Source organism: Penicillium argentinense (assembly GCF_028826775.1).
Source record: "Penicillium argentinense strain IBT 30761 chromosome Unknown utg000011l_segment0_segment0, whole genome shotgun sequence".
Classification (NCBI taxonomy): domain Eukaryota; kingdom Fungi; phylum Ascomycota; class Eurotiomycetes; order Eurotiales; family Aspergillaceae; genus Penicillium; species Penicillium argentinense.
This window is the reverse complement of record NW_026622670.1, coordinates 547,920-560,673: the sequence shown is the minus strand read 5'-3', so window position 1 is coordinate 560,673 and position 12,754 is coordinate 547,920. Positions and strand designations below refer to the sequence as shown.

The 12,754-nt window shown below is 51.7% G+C and overlaps 6 protein-coding genes across 6 annotated transcripts; 3 read left to right on the top strand and 3 right to left on the bottom strand.

The window, feature by feature from the left end:
* Positions 1-189: 189 nt before the first annotated feature.
* N7532_011221 (transcription factor domain-containing protein) lies at positions 190-2,407 on the top strand (the record flags this gene model as incomplete). The annotated part of the gene is made up of 7 exons (XM_056623712.1): positions 190-222; positions 363-460; positions 536-957; positions 1,005-1,282; positions 1,342-1,833; positions 1,887-2,104; positions 2,176-2,407. 7 exons carry the CDS (start codon positions 190-192, stop codon positions 2,405-2,407), a joined length of 1,773 nt encoding a protein of 590 aa, XP_056468700.1.
* A 658-nt stretch (positions 2,408-3,065) lies between these two features.
* Positions 3,066-6,356, bottom strand: N7532_011220 (cation-translocating P-type ATPase; the record flags this gene model as incomplete). The annotated part of the gene is made up of 1 exon (XM_056623711.1): positions 3,066-6,356. One exon carries the CDS (start codon positions 6,354-6,356, stop codon positions 3,066-3,068), a length of 3,291 nt encoding a protein of 1,096 aa, XP_056468699.1.
* A 318-nt stretch (positions 6,357-6,674) lies between these two features.
* On the bottom strand, positions 6,675-6,902 carry N7532_011219 (uncharacterized protein; the record flags this gene model as incomplete). Its single annotated transcript, XM_056623710.1, has 1 exon — positions 6,675-6,902. The coding sequence occupies one exon, from the start codon at positions 6,900-6,902 to the stop codon at positions 6,675-6,677; it is 228 nt and encodes a 75-aa protein (XP_056468698.1).
* Positions 6,903-7,811: 909 nt separating this feature from the next.
* On the top strand, positions 7,812-9,230 carry N7532_011218 (uncharacterized protein; the record flags this gene model as incomplete). The annotated part of the gene is made up of 2 exons (XM_056623709.1): positions 7,812-9,065; positions 9,177-9,230. The coding sequence occupies 2 exons, from the start codon at positions 7,812-7,814 to the stop codon at positions 9,228-9,230; spliced, it is 1,308 nt and encodes a 435-aa protein (XP_056468697.1).
* A 305-nt stretch (positions 9,231-9,535) lies between these two features.
* On the bottom strand, positions 9,536-10,658 carry N7532_011217 (NADP-dependent oxidoreductase; the record flags this gene model as incomplete). Its single annotated transcript, XM_056623708.1, has 2 exons — positions 9,536-9,781; positions 9,840-10,658. 2 exons carry the CDS (start codon positions 10,656-10,658, stop codon positions 9,536-9,538), a joined length of 1,065 nt encoding a protein of 354 aa, XP_056468696.1.
* A 452-nt stretch (positions 10,659-11,110) lies between these two features.
* On the top strand, positions 11,111-11,729 carry dprC (the record flags this gene model as incomplete). The annotated part of the gene is made up of 2 exons (XM_056623707.1): positions 11,111-11,515; positions 11,580-11,729. Coding segments are annotated over 2 exons (555 nt in total), but the record flags the coding sequence as incomplete, so codon positions are not given.
* Between the last annotated feature and the right edge of the window lie 1,025 nt (positions 11,730-12,754).

Here is a 12,754-nt window from a genome sequence, read left to right as displayed (position 1 = left end):
CTGCAGGTGGAGTCGACGGCGATCGGGCCCTCCGGACTTTCGGGACTTGCATAACCCCGGCCCCGTCAGCCCACCGTGGCAATCTGCCGCCAATCACCGCCGCAGTGCTCCGCTCAGTTCGTCCGGACTTTCGGACTCTGCTTTCCCCGGCTCCATTGTCCTTCATCATCTCGCGAGTCACACTTGAAAATGGCTCCCCAGCGCACAATGAACAATATTTCGGTGAGTCAATCACACCTTGATGATAGTTTGAGCTACATGCTGACAGGGTCCGATTGTAGTGCCGTCGCTGCCAATCCAAAAAAGGTATCAAGTTCATGGCATTTTAGCGAGATCGGCGAGAATAACAGGCTGCGACATAGATTCGGTGTAATCGAGACACTCCCCGGTGTGACAAGTGTGAAGCTACAGGAACCGAATGCGTGTACCCGCTACGAAAACAACGGACCAAGAAACAGGGGTAAGTCCCTGCACAAGAGCCGATCCAGTTCTGCTGTCCTCATGTATGCTGATGAATAATTGGTTGTTGGGTTAGGAATGACATCGACGAGAAAAGGGTGCTCCTAGAAGTCCTCCACCGCCTTAAACGTCTTGAAGACCATTGTGGTATCGAAAAAGGCCCAGGCCCGGACGAACATGACGAAGGTTCCATGTCTGTTTCGTCCGTCGACTCGGAGACCACTAAAATTGTACCACTGGCTGAATGCCGTTCCCCGATTTCGCCCGTGGTCAATAGCATTTTAGATGGCATCAAAGATGCACATACTAGATCCCTGCTACTATCTAATGTCTTCTGCCATTTGCGCACAGTTGAATCATGCATTTTCCAAAGCGAGCGCTGCATGGAAGCCATCAGATCTGCCATGTCGGAGCTTCAACATGAGGAAGATACACAAATGGATGAGTCACCATCAGCTCATGTCATACAGAAGGAAGCTGCAAAAGAATCTATTCGAAGTACGTTGGCACGCGACTTGGGGTAGGATATCCACTGACATTGTTAGATTATTTCGACCTATACAAATTTGAGGGGTTCAAAATCCCTATCGAAAAAGATTTTGTGCTTTCCATTCCTGATTTGATGGAAATCCCTCACGTTCAACTGGATACCACGTCTCAGATCATATACAACAGCATTCTTCTGCAACAAACCATACTAAATCCCGTCCCTCGCACTGGAAGGGGTGGTATTATTCGACGTCTTTATAAGAATTGCGAGAACCTTTCCCAGGGCTGGATCTTGAAGAGGACTCCTGCCGATCTGTTTGCGGCGATTGTCATGGTATGTATAGGAGAGAACTCGCCATGATCGTGAGGTATGGCTAACAACGCATTAAATAGGTCTCAATGGCTCTTGAAAGTTGCAACAGTGAGCTCGCCTGGAAGATGCTGGACCGAGCACTCAAGGTCGCCAGGTCTCTAGGATACTTCTCCGTAGACGGGAGCCCAGAGCAGATAAATGGCGAAGCGATTCCCACACCCAACCCTACTACCACCGAAACCGAAACCGAAGTCGACCGAAATCGCAAACGATTCGAATTCTGGCATCTGCTCCGCACAGACTGCCTCTTCCGACTATCATTCGGCAAGCCGACACTGATCCCCCCTGGGTCGTGGAAGGTCAATTTTCCAGATCCCACCATCACAGGCGTGGACGATGAAGCTTCCCACTTTATTCAAATCCATTTCCTTGCCTCGATGCGACTTGCCATCATCGTCATGAAATACCTCGACTGGATCGACTCGGAACCAAACCCTGATCCGTCTTCTTATGATGCGATCATCGATAGCTATATCGGAGAAGTGGAGTCGATAATGTCAGATTGGGATATTGTATGCCTCCTACTGACAGAATGAAAATGGCGCCAATGCTAACTTCCTTCAAGGAGAAGCTGCTCGCAATGGCAAAAACCCATGTCGATACCTGGTTCTGCGTGGATATGATCTTTAGCAGTTACAAGATGCTCATCATACTCTACCAGTCCAAGAAATGTAATCAAGGTAGTCATCAGCTACCACGTCCAACAGTGGACTTTTCCAGGAAGTCTCTACAAACATTTAGGACTCTCTTGAACAACGCATCAACTGCCGTTTTTGGAATGAGGTATGCATGAACTCATTTTTTATTTTTTTTTTATTCTTTTTTATTTTTATTGCTGACTTCGTTGTTTATAGCCTTGTTCTATTTCACCAGTTCATCCCTTTCTTTATCCTTTGCCTGGAAATCATTGAAAGTCCCCAGCACGACAAAATGGAGGAAGATATTGGTTTGGTGAGCTGGATCAGTAGCTACACCGAGGAGGTTATAGACGAACGGAATGAGCTCAAGCCGGTGATGGTCATCATGAAGGTCATGGAATCTGCTTGTAAAAGGGCGAAAATTGACGGTATACCACACACTGTTTAACTACCTCGTGCAATCAGGGGTATCAGCCGGCATATATATTACGTTCTCTTTCTAGAGTAAAAACCGCCCTACATTTGAGTCTAAAATGTGAAACATCGAGCAAAAGCAAGCTGCAGTATTAAATATAATGTGGTATAAAAGCCATAAAATTTAGCATAATGATAGAATGGAAGGTTCTCTAAAACATGATATAAAATAGAAGATAATCATAAAATCTACAGAGAAACCTCAACATTGAAATTCAGCCACAAATACACCATACTCATGCTGCAAAAGTCATCAAATCCCACATCTCTACTCAGCCTTGTTGAGATTGGATACGATGAAGCACTGAATATTGAATAAGGGCCTGCTAGACAAATCGACCTTGATGGAATTGACAGAACTTGAACTTGACTGTTTCAAACTGTCTACATGCGATTCTGGGGGTATTTATCCCTGAACGGGCGCCAAGCCCCTGACAGTAGTAAACCCCTATTATCGGTCTCGATCGGTGTTCTTTCATGAAGATCCCCTGAATGTAGAATATAATGTCGGCAAGAGCGTTTGAAGCGCATATCAAGCTCAGTGCCTCGGGTTTCCCTGAACAGGCATGCCGACAGAGGTTGGGAATGAGGCATCAATTCGGTGCCTTATCCTGGAACCTCAACAAGCCCCATCACCACGAAGCCCAAGCAACCGGACCCTTGGGGAAATACCGAACCAGTACTTTGCGCAACTCGTCCATAACAAGCACGCCCAGAGCCAGCCCCAAGGGAATAAACCAGTACTGGATCGGAACCGAAGCAGTCCCAAAAAGCAACTGGATACCCGGAACCTCAGTGACAAAGATAGCGATAACGAGCGAGATGAGCATGGCTAGTGGAAGCCATGGGTTTCGGCGAGCCGGACGGACAGGATCAGCCTGCAGGAGAGACATGCGCTTACTCCGAACAGAGAGGATATTTCCCCACTGCATGATAACGAGCGTCACGAAGTAGACGCATTGGCCGACGTTGTTGAAATGCGTAAGTTGGTCTTGATTGTACCCATGGAAGCCGTCGGTGTATTTCTCAAAGGCAAAGACCAGGTCCGAAAATGGGATGCCTGCGGCTTTCCACATGTACACGAAGAACATCGCGTGGGCGCTGAAGGCTTCCATGATGCCGACGAAGAGATAGGATTGGCCGTAGATGCGGAGGTTGATGAGGTGGTCTTCTTTTGGGCGGCGGGGTGGGATGCTTAGGAGGTCGAATTCTTCTTTTTCCATGATTAGGGAGAGGGAGAGGAAGAGGTCTGTGAAGACGCAGATTATGATCATGAGAAAGGAGCTGAGAGGCGAAGGGACGCCGAAGAAGACGTTCATGAGAACCGGCCAGATTTCGGACCACGAGCCCGCTGGGAGGAGATAGGCGATTACTTTTTGCAGGTTCTGAAAGACGAGGCGGCCCAGCCGGATGGCTTCGACGATTGAGTCGAAGCGGTCTAGCAGGACGAGGTCGGCTGCTTCGATGGCTACGTCGCTGCCGGAGCCGATGGCGATACCCACGTTTGCTGAGCGTAGGGCTGGGGCATCGTTGACGCCGTCGCCTGTCACGGCGACGATGTTGCCCTTGGCCTGGAGTTCGGAAACGATGCGTAGCTTTTGCTCGGGGCTGGTGCGAGCGAAGACGACTTCGTCGTATCCGCAGACTGTGGCCCACTCGTCTTGAGTGAGAGATGAGAGACTGGTTCCTTCGAGGAGCAAGCTGTGTCGCGAGTGTGTAGAGTGCGTGGACTTCTCTTCCGCATCACCGTCACGAATATCATCGATGGTATCAGGCTCAGCAGCGCCATCGTATATCCCAATATCACTGGCGATAGCAGCGGCAGTAAGCCCGAAATCACCAGTGACCATGAAGAATCGAATTCCAGCCCGACGGCACGCAGCGACAGTATTCGTGGTCTCGGGCCGCGGCGGGTCGATGATACCGAAAAGCCCCAGGACTGTCAGGTCTTGCGGGCCAGATGCCATGATTTCGTCCCTGAACCCGTTGGATCCAAGGGGGTATTTGGGAACATAAACACGCTGGCAGAGAACAATAACACGCTCGGCGCGACGAGATAGTTTGGCCTGGAAGTCGGAGAAACGCTGGCGAGCTTCTTCGTCCAAGGGCTTAACGGCGTTGTGGATGGCGGACCAGTAGCTATAGCAGCGAGGCAGGAGCACATCCGGCGCACCCTTGACATAGAGCATGTATCCTTTGTTGAGACTTGGGTCCTCGTGCATAGTCAACATCCACTTGTTTTTCGAGTTGAATGGGATTTGGTGAACACGCTCATGTCCCTTGAGGTTCTTGGCTGATGTCGCACCAGCTCCATCTGCGAGACGAAGGACTGCCGCATCGGTGGGGTTGCCGTTGACTATACGGTCGTGAATAGGTCGATCCAAGGTGGTAGGGTCATATGTCGCATCATTGCATAGCACAGAGGCACGCAGAAGATTTGAGAGACCATGAGAAACCTCCATGCTAGCAGCAATATTGTCAATGCTGTATTCCCAGTCTACCATGCCAACCGATTTCACGAACATGCGATTCTGTGTCAAGGTGCCAGTCTTGTCGGAGCAAATCACATTCACGCACCCAAGAGTCTCGACTGTTGCAAGGCCCTTCGGAAGAATATTCGTCTTCTTCATGCGCTTTGCGATGGTCATCAGAGTCAGAGCAACGCCAACAGGAACACCCTCGGGAATAAATGCCACCACGCAGCCCATGACATTGTTTAGCATGGCAACAACACTCATGTATGTCGGGTGATCCTTGTGGAGCCATCCGAGCCATGTGAACAGTATCAACAGGGCGAGACAGACTGTCAGGATAACGATTATTGTGACAAATCTGCTGATTTCCTTCTGGATAAGAGTTGGTTTCTGCTTGACGCCGGCAGTCATCTTCGCAATGCGACCCATAACGGACCCACTGCCCGTGAGCACCACAATACCAGTGGCATTGCCATTTGTAACCAGTGTGCCCATCATAGCAATGTTTCGAGTCTCCAGGAAGTTGGCATCGGTAGCCTCGGTGGCACCGTCAATCTCATCCGACTCGCCAGTGAGGATTGCACGATCGAATCGAACATCGCCAGACGTTTGCAATAGTCGCATATCAGCCGGGACCTTGTTTCCAATGCCAATGTGCACGATATCACCAATCACCAAATCTGTAGCAGGAATGCGGACGAGTTTCTCATCACGCATGACCATGGCCTCAGAGGGGAGAAGGTCAAGAATCGAGTTCATGACCCGTTTGGTTGACCAGTCCTGGAACGCAGAGAAACTGGCTTGCAGAGTGATGACAATCATGATGAGAATAGCCATGGCGAGATTGGTCGGCGAAGGTGGATTGCTGAGAGGTTGCCAGCAGATGAAGAAGACAATCACACCCACCCACAGCACCGAGCAGAAGCCACCAAAGACATAAAAGAAGATCTTCTTGAGGTAGTTCTCGTGATGGTGGGCGATGACGTTCTTTCCATCCCGCTGAAGACGCTGGGTCGCCGAGCTGCTGCTCAGACCGGTTCGCTGGTCGACATTGAATTCCTGGCACAGTTTCTCCGATGTGATATTGTGGAAGTCGAGAGTCTCGAAGTAGTCCTGGTTGGGCAACTTCTCCTTGGGCGGTTCGGCGACAACCTCCTTGGGAGCATTCTGAGATTCGGAGATCTGGATCGAGAGGGTGCGAAACTCGATTGGGAAGCCGGCGTTTGCTGGGACAGCTGTCTGGCTACTGCTGCGAGTGCTACGGACGGTATCCTGACTCAACGACCGAGTGCGGCGGAACGTTGGTGGGCGATAAACAGACCGAGTGTTGCCTTCAACATCTGGCGTAGACTCTTCTTCGAAAGTAATGCGCGTGGTGCGACCAGTGCGTTCACTCTCCTCCGCCTCGATGTCGAAGTCAGGCTTGCTGTGGGGGGATCCAGAATCCATGGCGATAGCTGTCTAAAGGATGGAGGGAGAAGGGCAGGAGAAAAGCGAGGATGGCAGACAGCCAAGCACCCAGGACAGGCACAGCAGGAGGGATAAGAAAAAAGGTAAATATATCGAGAGAAAGGTTGGCGTGTGCGGTGAGCTTTATGTAGTAGGTGATGTAGGCACCGGCTAAACCAGAGTAGGCTGCCCACCCTTCCACTTGATGGGTTTGGAACCGAGAAGAGAGCAACTACAAGAAGGTAAAAAAAAAGGCAATAAAAAATAGCAATCCAACCAAATCCCTCGCGTCACCTACACAAGCGGAGCCACGCGACTCTAGCCACGGCCACGAGGATTGCCTGCATTGGCATGGTAGACGAGGCCGGTTCCAGTAGGTGCACGCAGCATCAGAACTGCCTCAGTGGAGCTAAGCTTAGACCTCTGGGTTCCAGTGGCTTGGAACAGCCATCGGGGCGTATCATGGTGGTAGGCACCCATTCCCCCAGTGGATACAGTACCTGAGGAGTATAGGAGCTCTCCGTACTCAGATCGAGTACCCGCCATAGCAAAGAAATCGCTCATGGAGCGGAATATACACCCGATTACGGTTAGATTACTCCCTGGCCGTCCCCCACCCAATCAGAAATTTAACTCCAGCTGTCTTCTATAGAACATGACAATACGTGACGTGGGCTCTCTCCCGGCCAGCCCTAGGAGAAGCTTGGGTGCAGCCACCTGCAATCTCTGGATGGCCCTTAGGCTGTGTGAGCAGGACTATTGCAACAGAAGAAAAACTTCATGTCATGATGCTGGCTGAATGGGAAAAAACCGACCGCAAAAAGAAATGGCGCATGCAATTTCGCTACAGCCATAGCCCCCAGCATTTTGCGGTTCTGGCAGATTTTCCCCGGCTGTCACTTCTGCGCGATTTTTCCTCACCACATCTTTCGCTGCTGCTTGCGGTGGTGACAGGCGGCCCTTTCCCTTCCCCGGAGCATTTCAGCTGCCCCAAAAAAAGAACGAAAACAACGAAGAAAAGAAGTCTGCGGCGCTAACGGCTTATCTGACAGCTTTCATTGACGGCGACAAATCGCTCAGTGTTTGAAATAGCGTGGCAGCCCGCGATCGTCTGCGCGGTTTGCAGTGGCCAATCGCGGGATCCCCAGTCTATTACTAGAAAGTACACCATGTAGCAATCCCCCGATTTCCTTTGACTAACACAATCCCGAGTTTATCGAAACGACCATACAAACGGCACAGGGTCTTCTGCGTGATTCTGACCCAGGGAGTATGTCGTCGCTGGGTGTTCACATGTGTTAGGGGCTGCCCTGGTACACCGGTGGCTACATCTATAAAAGCAGACTGCGTGAACAGCTAGATGCCACTTTCTTTGCCCTCCGCGCATAATCAAATTGCATTCTACGTTTGTTTGACTTTCCACTTTCCTTTGTTTTTCCTTCGGTTCAGGTGTCGATGAAGGATCACTCCCGTCACCAAGACGCCTGGACTGGCATCGCCGTGCACCGACACGACACCCACTCAGATACCTCCCATCACCACTATTCGATGCGCCCTAATTTGTCACCTGGTGCGCAAGACGCAAAAATCCACAACGCGCAGAGCGCCAGGAAGCATAGCTGGCCCTTCTTTAGTCATGACCGTCCGGTTCTCGCCTCTGCCTCGACAGATCGCCGGCCGTTGATGCGATCAGAGACAGATGCGACATCGGCATCACGCGAGAGATCAAACACCCCCGATCAGGCTCTATCATTCATGGAGAAATACGGTCGCTGTCTTGAGATTTTGCACTATGGCTCGAACAGCACAGTCCGTCTACACGAGAACCAAGCCGCCACCAATACCTCTTCTCCGCGGGTCTTCGCTATCAAAGTCTACCGCTACAACATTCTCGACTCCTCCAACCCCCTCACCCGCTCAATCTCCTGTTCCCAATCCTCAATATCCAATCTACATCCCCGCCACCCAAACATCCTCCCAATAACGGACCTCCTTTACAACGAGCGCTCCGAACTCTGCCTCGTAACCCCCTTCTGCGGCGGCGGCGACCTCCACGGACTCATCTCCCTACATGGCACCCTCCCATCCAACGAAGTAGACTGTCTCATCGCGCAAATCCTCCGCGCCCTATCATTCCTCCACCAGCACGAAATCGCCCACCGTGACATCCGCCTTGAAACAATCCTCCTCACCTCCAGCGGCGCAGTTAAACTCGCTGGCTTCGGCGACGAACATATCCGCCGTCTGTGGAATGATTGCACCATACCTCTAGAGACAGATGAAGAGAGACAAGCATATCACAGCCAACGGGCACAATCCCAGCCCTCTTCTTGGTATTTCTCTCTGCCTTGGCTTCTCTCGCCATTCAAGAGCCATCAAGAGCAGAATGCTCGAGGGAAGGGAGGATTTCATTCTTCCACTGCTTCATTTCCGGGGATGAGTCTTCCCTATATCCCGCCTGAGGGATTCAGAAGACACTTAACTCGACATCGTTCCCAGAATAACGGTGACGCAGAAGGTGAAGATGACGACGATGATGACCCCCGTCCCACAGACGTCTGGGCGACGGCTATTATTTACCTTGCGTTGATCACAGGTCGTCTTCCGTGGCGCAGTGCGCGACCGAATCGCGAGGATACGCGGTATATGGACTATCTGCATGGGCGGAGGGGGGAGGATGGGTACCCGCCTATTGAGGCGTTGGGCAGGGTGAGTGCAAATCCACTGGTAGTATTTAATCTTTCTGAAACTCGTACAAAAGCTCATGTGGCTCTCTCTTTAGAGGCGGCGAAATGCAGTCTATGCGATGCTGCATCCTAGTCCGAGGAAGAGGATTACTACCACGGCAATGCTTCAGTCGGAGTGGATCTATAGCGTTTCTATCTGTGAGGCTGGAGAGACGGGTCGTTGATGATTTTCTCTGAGTCGCTATGTAAGGTACTCAAGTTCACTTTCATGTGGTAGATCGGCTTCTTGCCATAGTAGGTGCTTCCAAGAAATTTTATACACTGACGTTCAACACAAATCATCTGGAAGTATGATAAGACAGTTTATCCGACTACTAGCAGCACTAACCGAGAACGACCTGCATCTGCAGCAGCGTGCTACCAGCTCATCGCAATATACACAACAATGAAATAAATGAAATAAATACACCCGAAAATTCCCGGACACGATACTTACAGCTTAGCCTTGGCACCCAGTGCCTCGCTAACAGGCGCAACCTCAACCATCATCTTGCCAGTGTTCACACCCTTGTACAAATCAACCAACGCTTTAGGTGCTCCCTCGATGCCACCAGGAACAATATGCTCTTTGCGCTTGAGCTTACCCTGCGCCAACCAGGATCCCAGCTCCCGCAGGGCAGCGGGATACTTCTTGGCATAGTCGAAGACAATGAATCCCTTCATAGTAATGCGTTGCGACTGCAGTAGCACCGTTAGCAAAACACCAGAAGAAAAAAGGCCAAGGAGGGTTACTCACAATAACACTCATAAAGCTCGCCGGACCCTGAGGCTTAGAGGTGTTATACTGGCTGATAGCACCACAAATAACAAACCTCGAATCCCTCGCCGCACGCGCAAGACAAGCATCCAAAATCTCACCACCAGTATTATCAAAAAACACATCAATATACTCAGGAGTCGCTTCCTTGAGCTGCTTCCTCCAATCGCCATCCTTATAATTAACCGCAGCATCAAATCCCAGCTCCCGGACCAGGAACTCACACTTCTCTTTACTCCCCGCCAGCCCAACAACCCTCTTCGCCCCCTTAATCTTCGCAATCTGACCCGCAACCATCCCCGTCGCGCCCGCAGCCCCAGAAACAACAACGGTCTCCCCAGCCTTCGGCTGTCCCACCTCCGTCATACCGAAGTATGCAGTGAGCCCGGTCATGCCGAGAACAGACATGGCGTCCGTGGGCCGGCCGCCGGTAGGCACGGTGACCTTCTCCACCTCCTTCGCGCCCAGCACGGCGTATTCCTGCCATCCGGAGTACGCGACAACCCAGTCGCCTTTCTTGTAGGTGGAGGTGAGGTCGGTTCCGACGGAGACGACCTGCGCGATGCTCTGGCCGCGCATGACGGCGCCCAGCTCGACGGGTGCGATGTACGAGCGCTTGGCGGTTAGCCATTGGCGCATGGCGGGGTCGAGGGAGAGGTAATGCACGCGCACGAGGAGTTTGTCTGTGGGCACATTGGTGGGAGTGGGGAGGGTGTTTAGGCGGAAGGTGCCGTTGGAGAGGGAGGGGTCGATTGCGTCTGTTGGCGCTTTGTTGTAGAGAATTTGCTTGTAGGACATTTTGGTGGCTTTGTGTAGTTCAGCTGGGATTTGATGGGGTTCCCCGATGTGAGACGAGGGTGTTAAGTATTTTGGGGGAGCCGAGGTGGTTGGATTAAAAGATGGGGATGGATCGGAGGATCCCCAGATTAGGAAATCTGCTCCACGGTCTGTGTCTTGGACCTCGGCTCATGGGGCGGTGCCTGGTTGTTCGGGTGATCATTCAGAAGGGTGTATTCCAAGCTTCCTGCATTTCTAGGTATCCAATATATGTCATTCCCAAGTATATTGGTGGTATGAGAGGATATATACAAGTTCAGAAGAGTTATTCGAGCTACCTGAGCTCTGCGCTCATCTTGACGTCATGCATCTCCGAACTATATATATCCACCCTCCTTCCATCTCATCTTGTAGTTCTCATCCCAACTTTGTAATCTTTATCAAATACGTCCAATCATCTTTTATCTTCCATAATGAGCACCGACAACCGCGACCGCTACACAACAGACACCTCTGGCGGCGGAATCGCCCACGGCTCCTCAACTGGCGCCCCCGGCATCCCAACCGGCCTCCACGCAACCCGCGCGCAGTACAACCCCGCAACAGCAGGCTACAACCCAGCAACAGGAGCATCCTACAGCAAAGCCTCAGCCGGCGGACCGCACCAGAGCCACCACCAGCCCGCATCGCCATCCAACAGCTACGATGCGGCGGGACAGGATGATCGCATCCAACATGCGCCGAGTACGGCGCAGCGGGTCCAGATGGATGAGGAGGAAGAGAAGATAGCCGGGCAGAAGTCGCGGACGGGCTCGAAGTCAGCGAATATGGGGGAGAATGTTGGGAAGAAGGCGCAAGGTGTTATTGCGGGTGTGCATGTAAGTGTACCTACCTAAGTACATGCGGCGTGAAGGGCTATGAGGCTGACTGACTGATGTATAGGGCGCCGGCGAGTCGCTACGAGGCTCGCTTACGGCTGCAGTGGATCGGACGTTTGGATCTGAAGAGAGCGCCGAGTGGAATGAGGAGATTGCCCGTCGGGGTGAGCGTGAGATTCGCTCGGGCCAGTACGCGGGGCATCCCGAGTCGAGGGGTTCGCGTTCTTAGCTGAGCTTGGCCTCTTGGCTCTTGGCTGGTGAGCTTCAACTTCAGCTTTTGGGGAGTTGGTTAATTTCGGCAGCATATGCGATTGTACTATGTAGTTTGGGGGATCTGTGTTCTGGATTGGGTGCCACTTCGCGGTGGATCGCTCCAGACCAGCTGGTGTTCATCCCATATTATAGGATTATATATTATATTATGATGATTATGATAGGACGGCAGGTTCGTATATAGCATGCCCTGGTAGAGTAGAGCAGACCAAGCTTTTTTAAATATACGATGTTTCATAAACGGACGAATGGTAGAAAGAAACCGAGCTAATCTGAATCGTGGGCTCTGCACAATTACGTAGTCGCCAGCAGACTATCTCGACTAGCTCAACATCGTGGACTCCGCTCCTAGTATGGAACGAATCTCCCAGAAAGCCAAGGAGTGCGAGCTGACATATGTTAAATCGTACTTGAGGCTACAGCAGCAGCTGTTATCGACCCGGCTGGCAGAAGATAAACGGCGATCGACTGGGAAATTAGGGCACCGATCTCCCGGGCCCAATCACAGGGAGGCTGTCGATCCAAAGAGGCATGCGTCGCGACGAGGGGGCCAAACAAACGACGGGGGCGGTGCTGGACCCCAACAGCTGGCTGAAGCTGCACTATCTTAGTGTAAAGTAGTTGATACTGCGAATTTTGGCAGGCGGGCTTCACGTGTCAACGCAGAGTTTGTCTCTTTCCGGGCGACCCGAAGGCTGTGCTGTGGAACCCACCTGTTTCCGGCCGCTTTATAATGATGGCTCATCCCAATTATTCAGTTACCTGTACCCTCAGGTATCCCTCAGGTATTCTCCGATCCAGAAGGTACTTCAACCCCAATCCTCCACGGCCGTCGCACCGCAGCTGCAGAGCCGCCCACTCGCTCGGGCCACATTTGCATCATACATGCGCTGAGCCCGGTTTTTGCTGGAGGGGCACTTCATCCGGGGCATTGTGAGATTAAAGTTGTACTGTACGACCTCATGC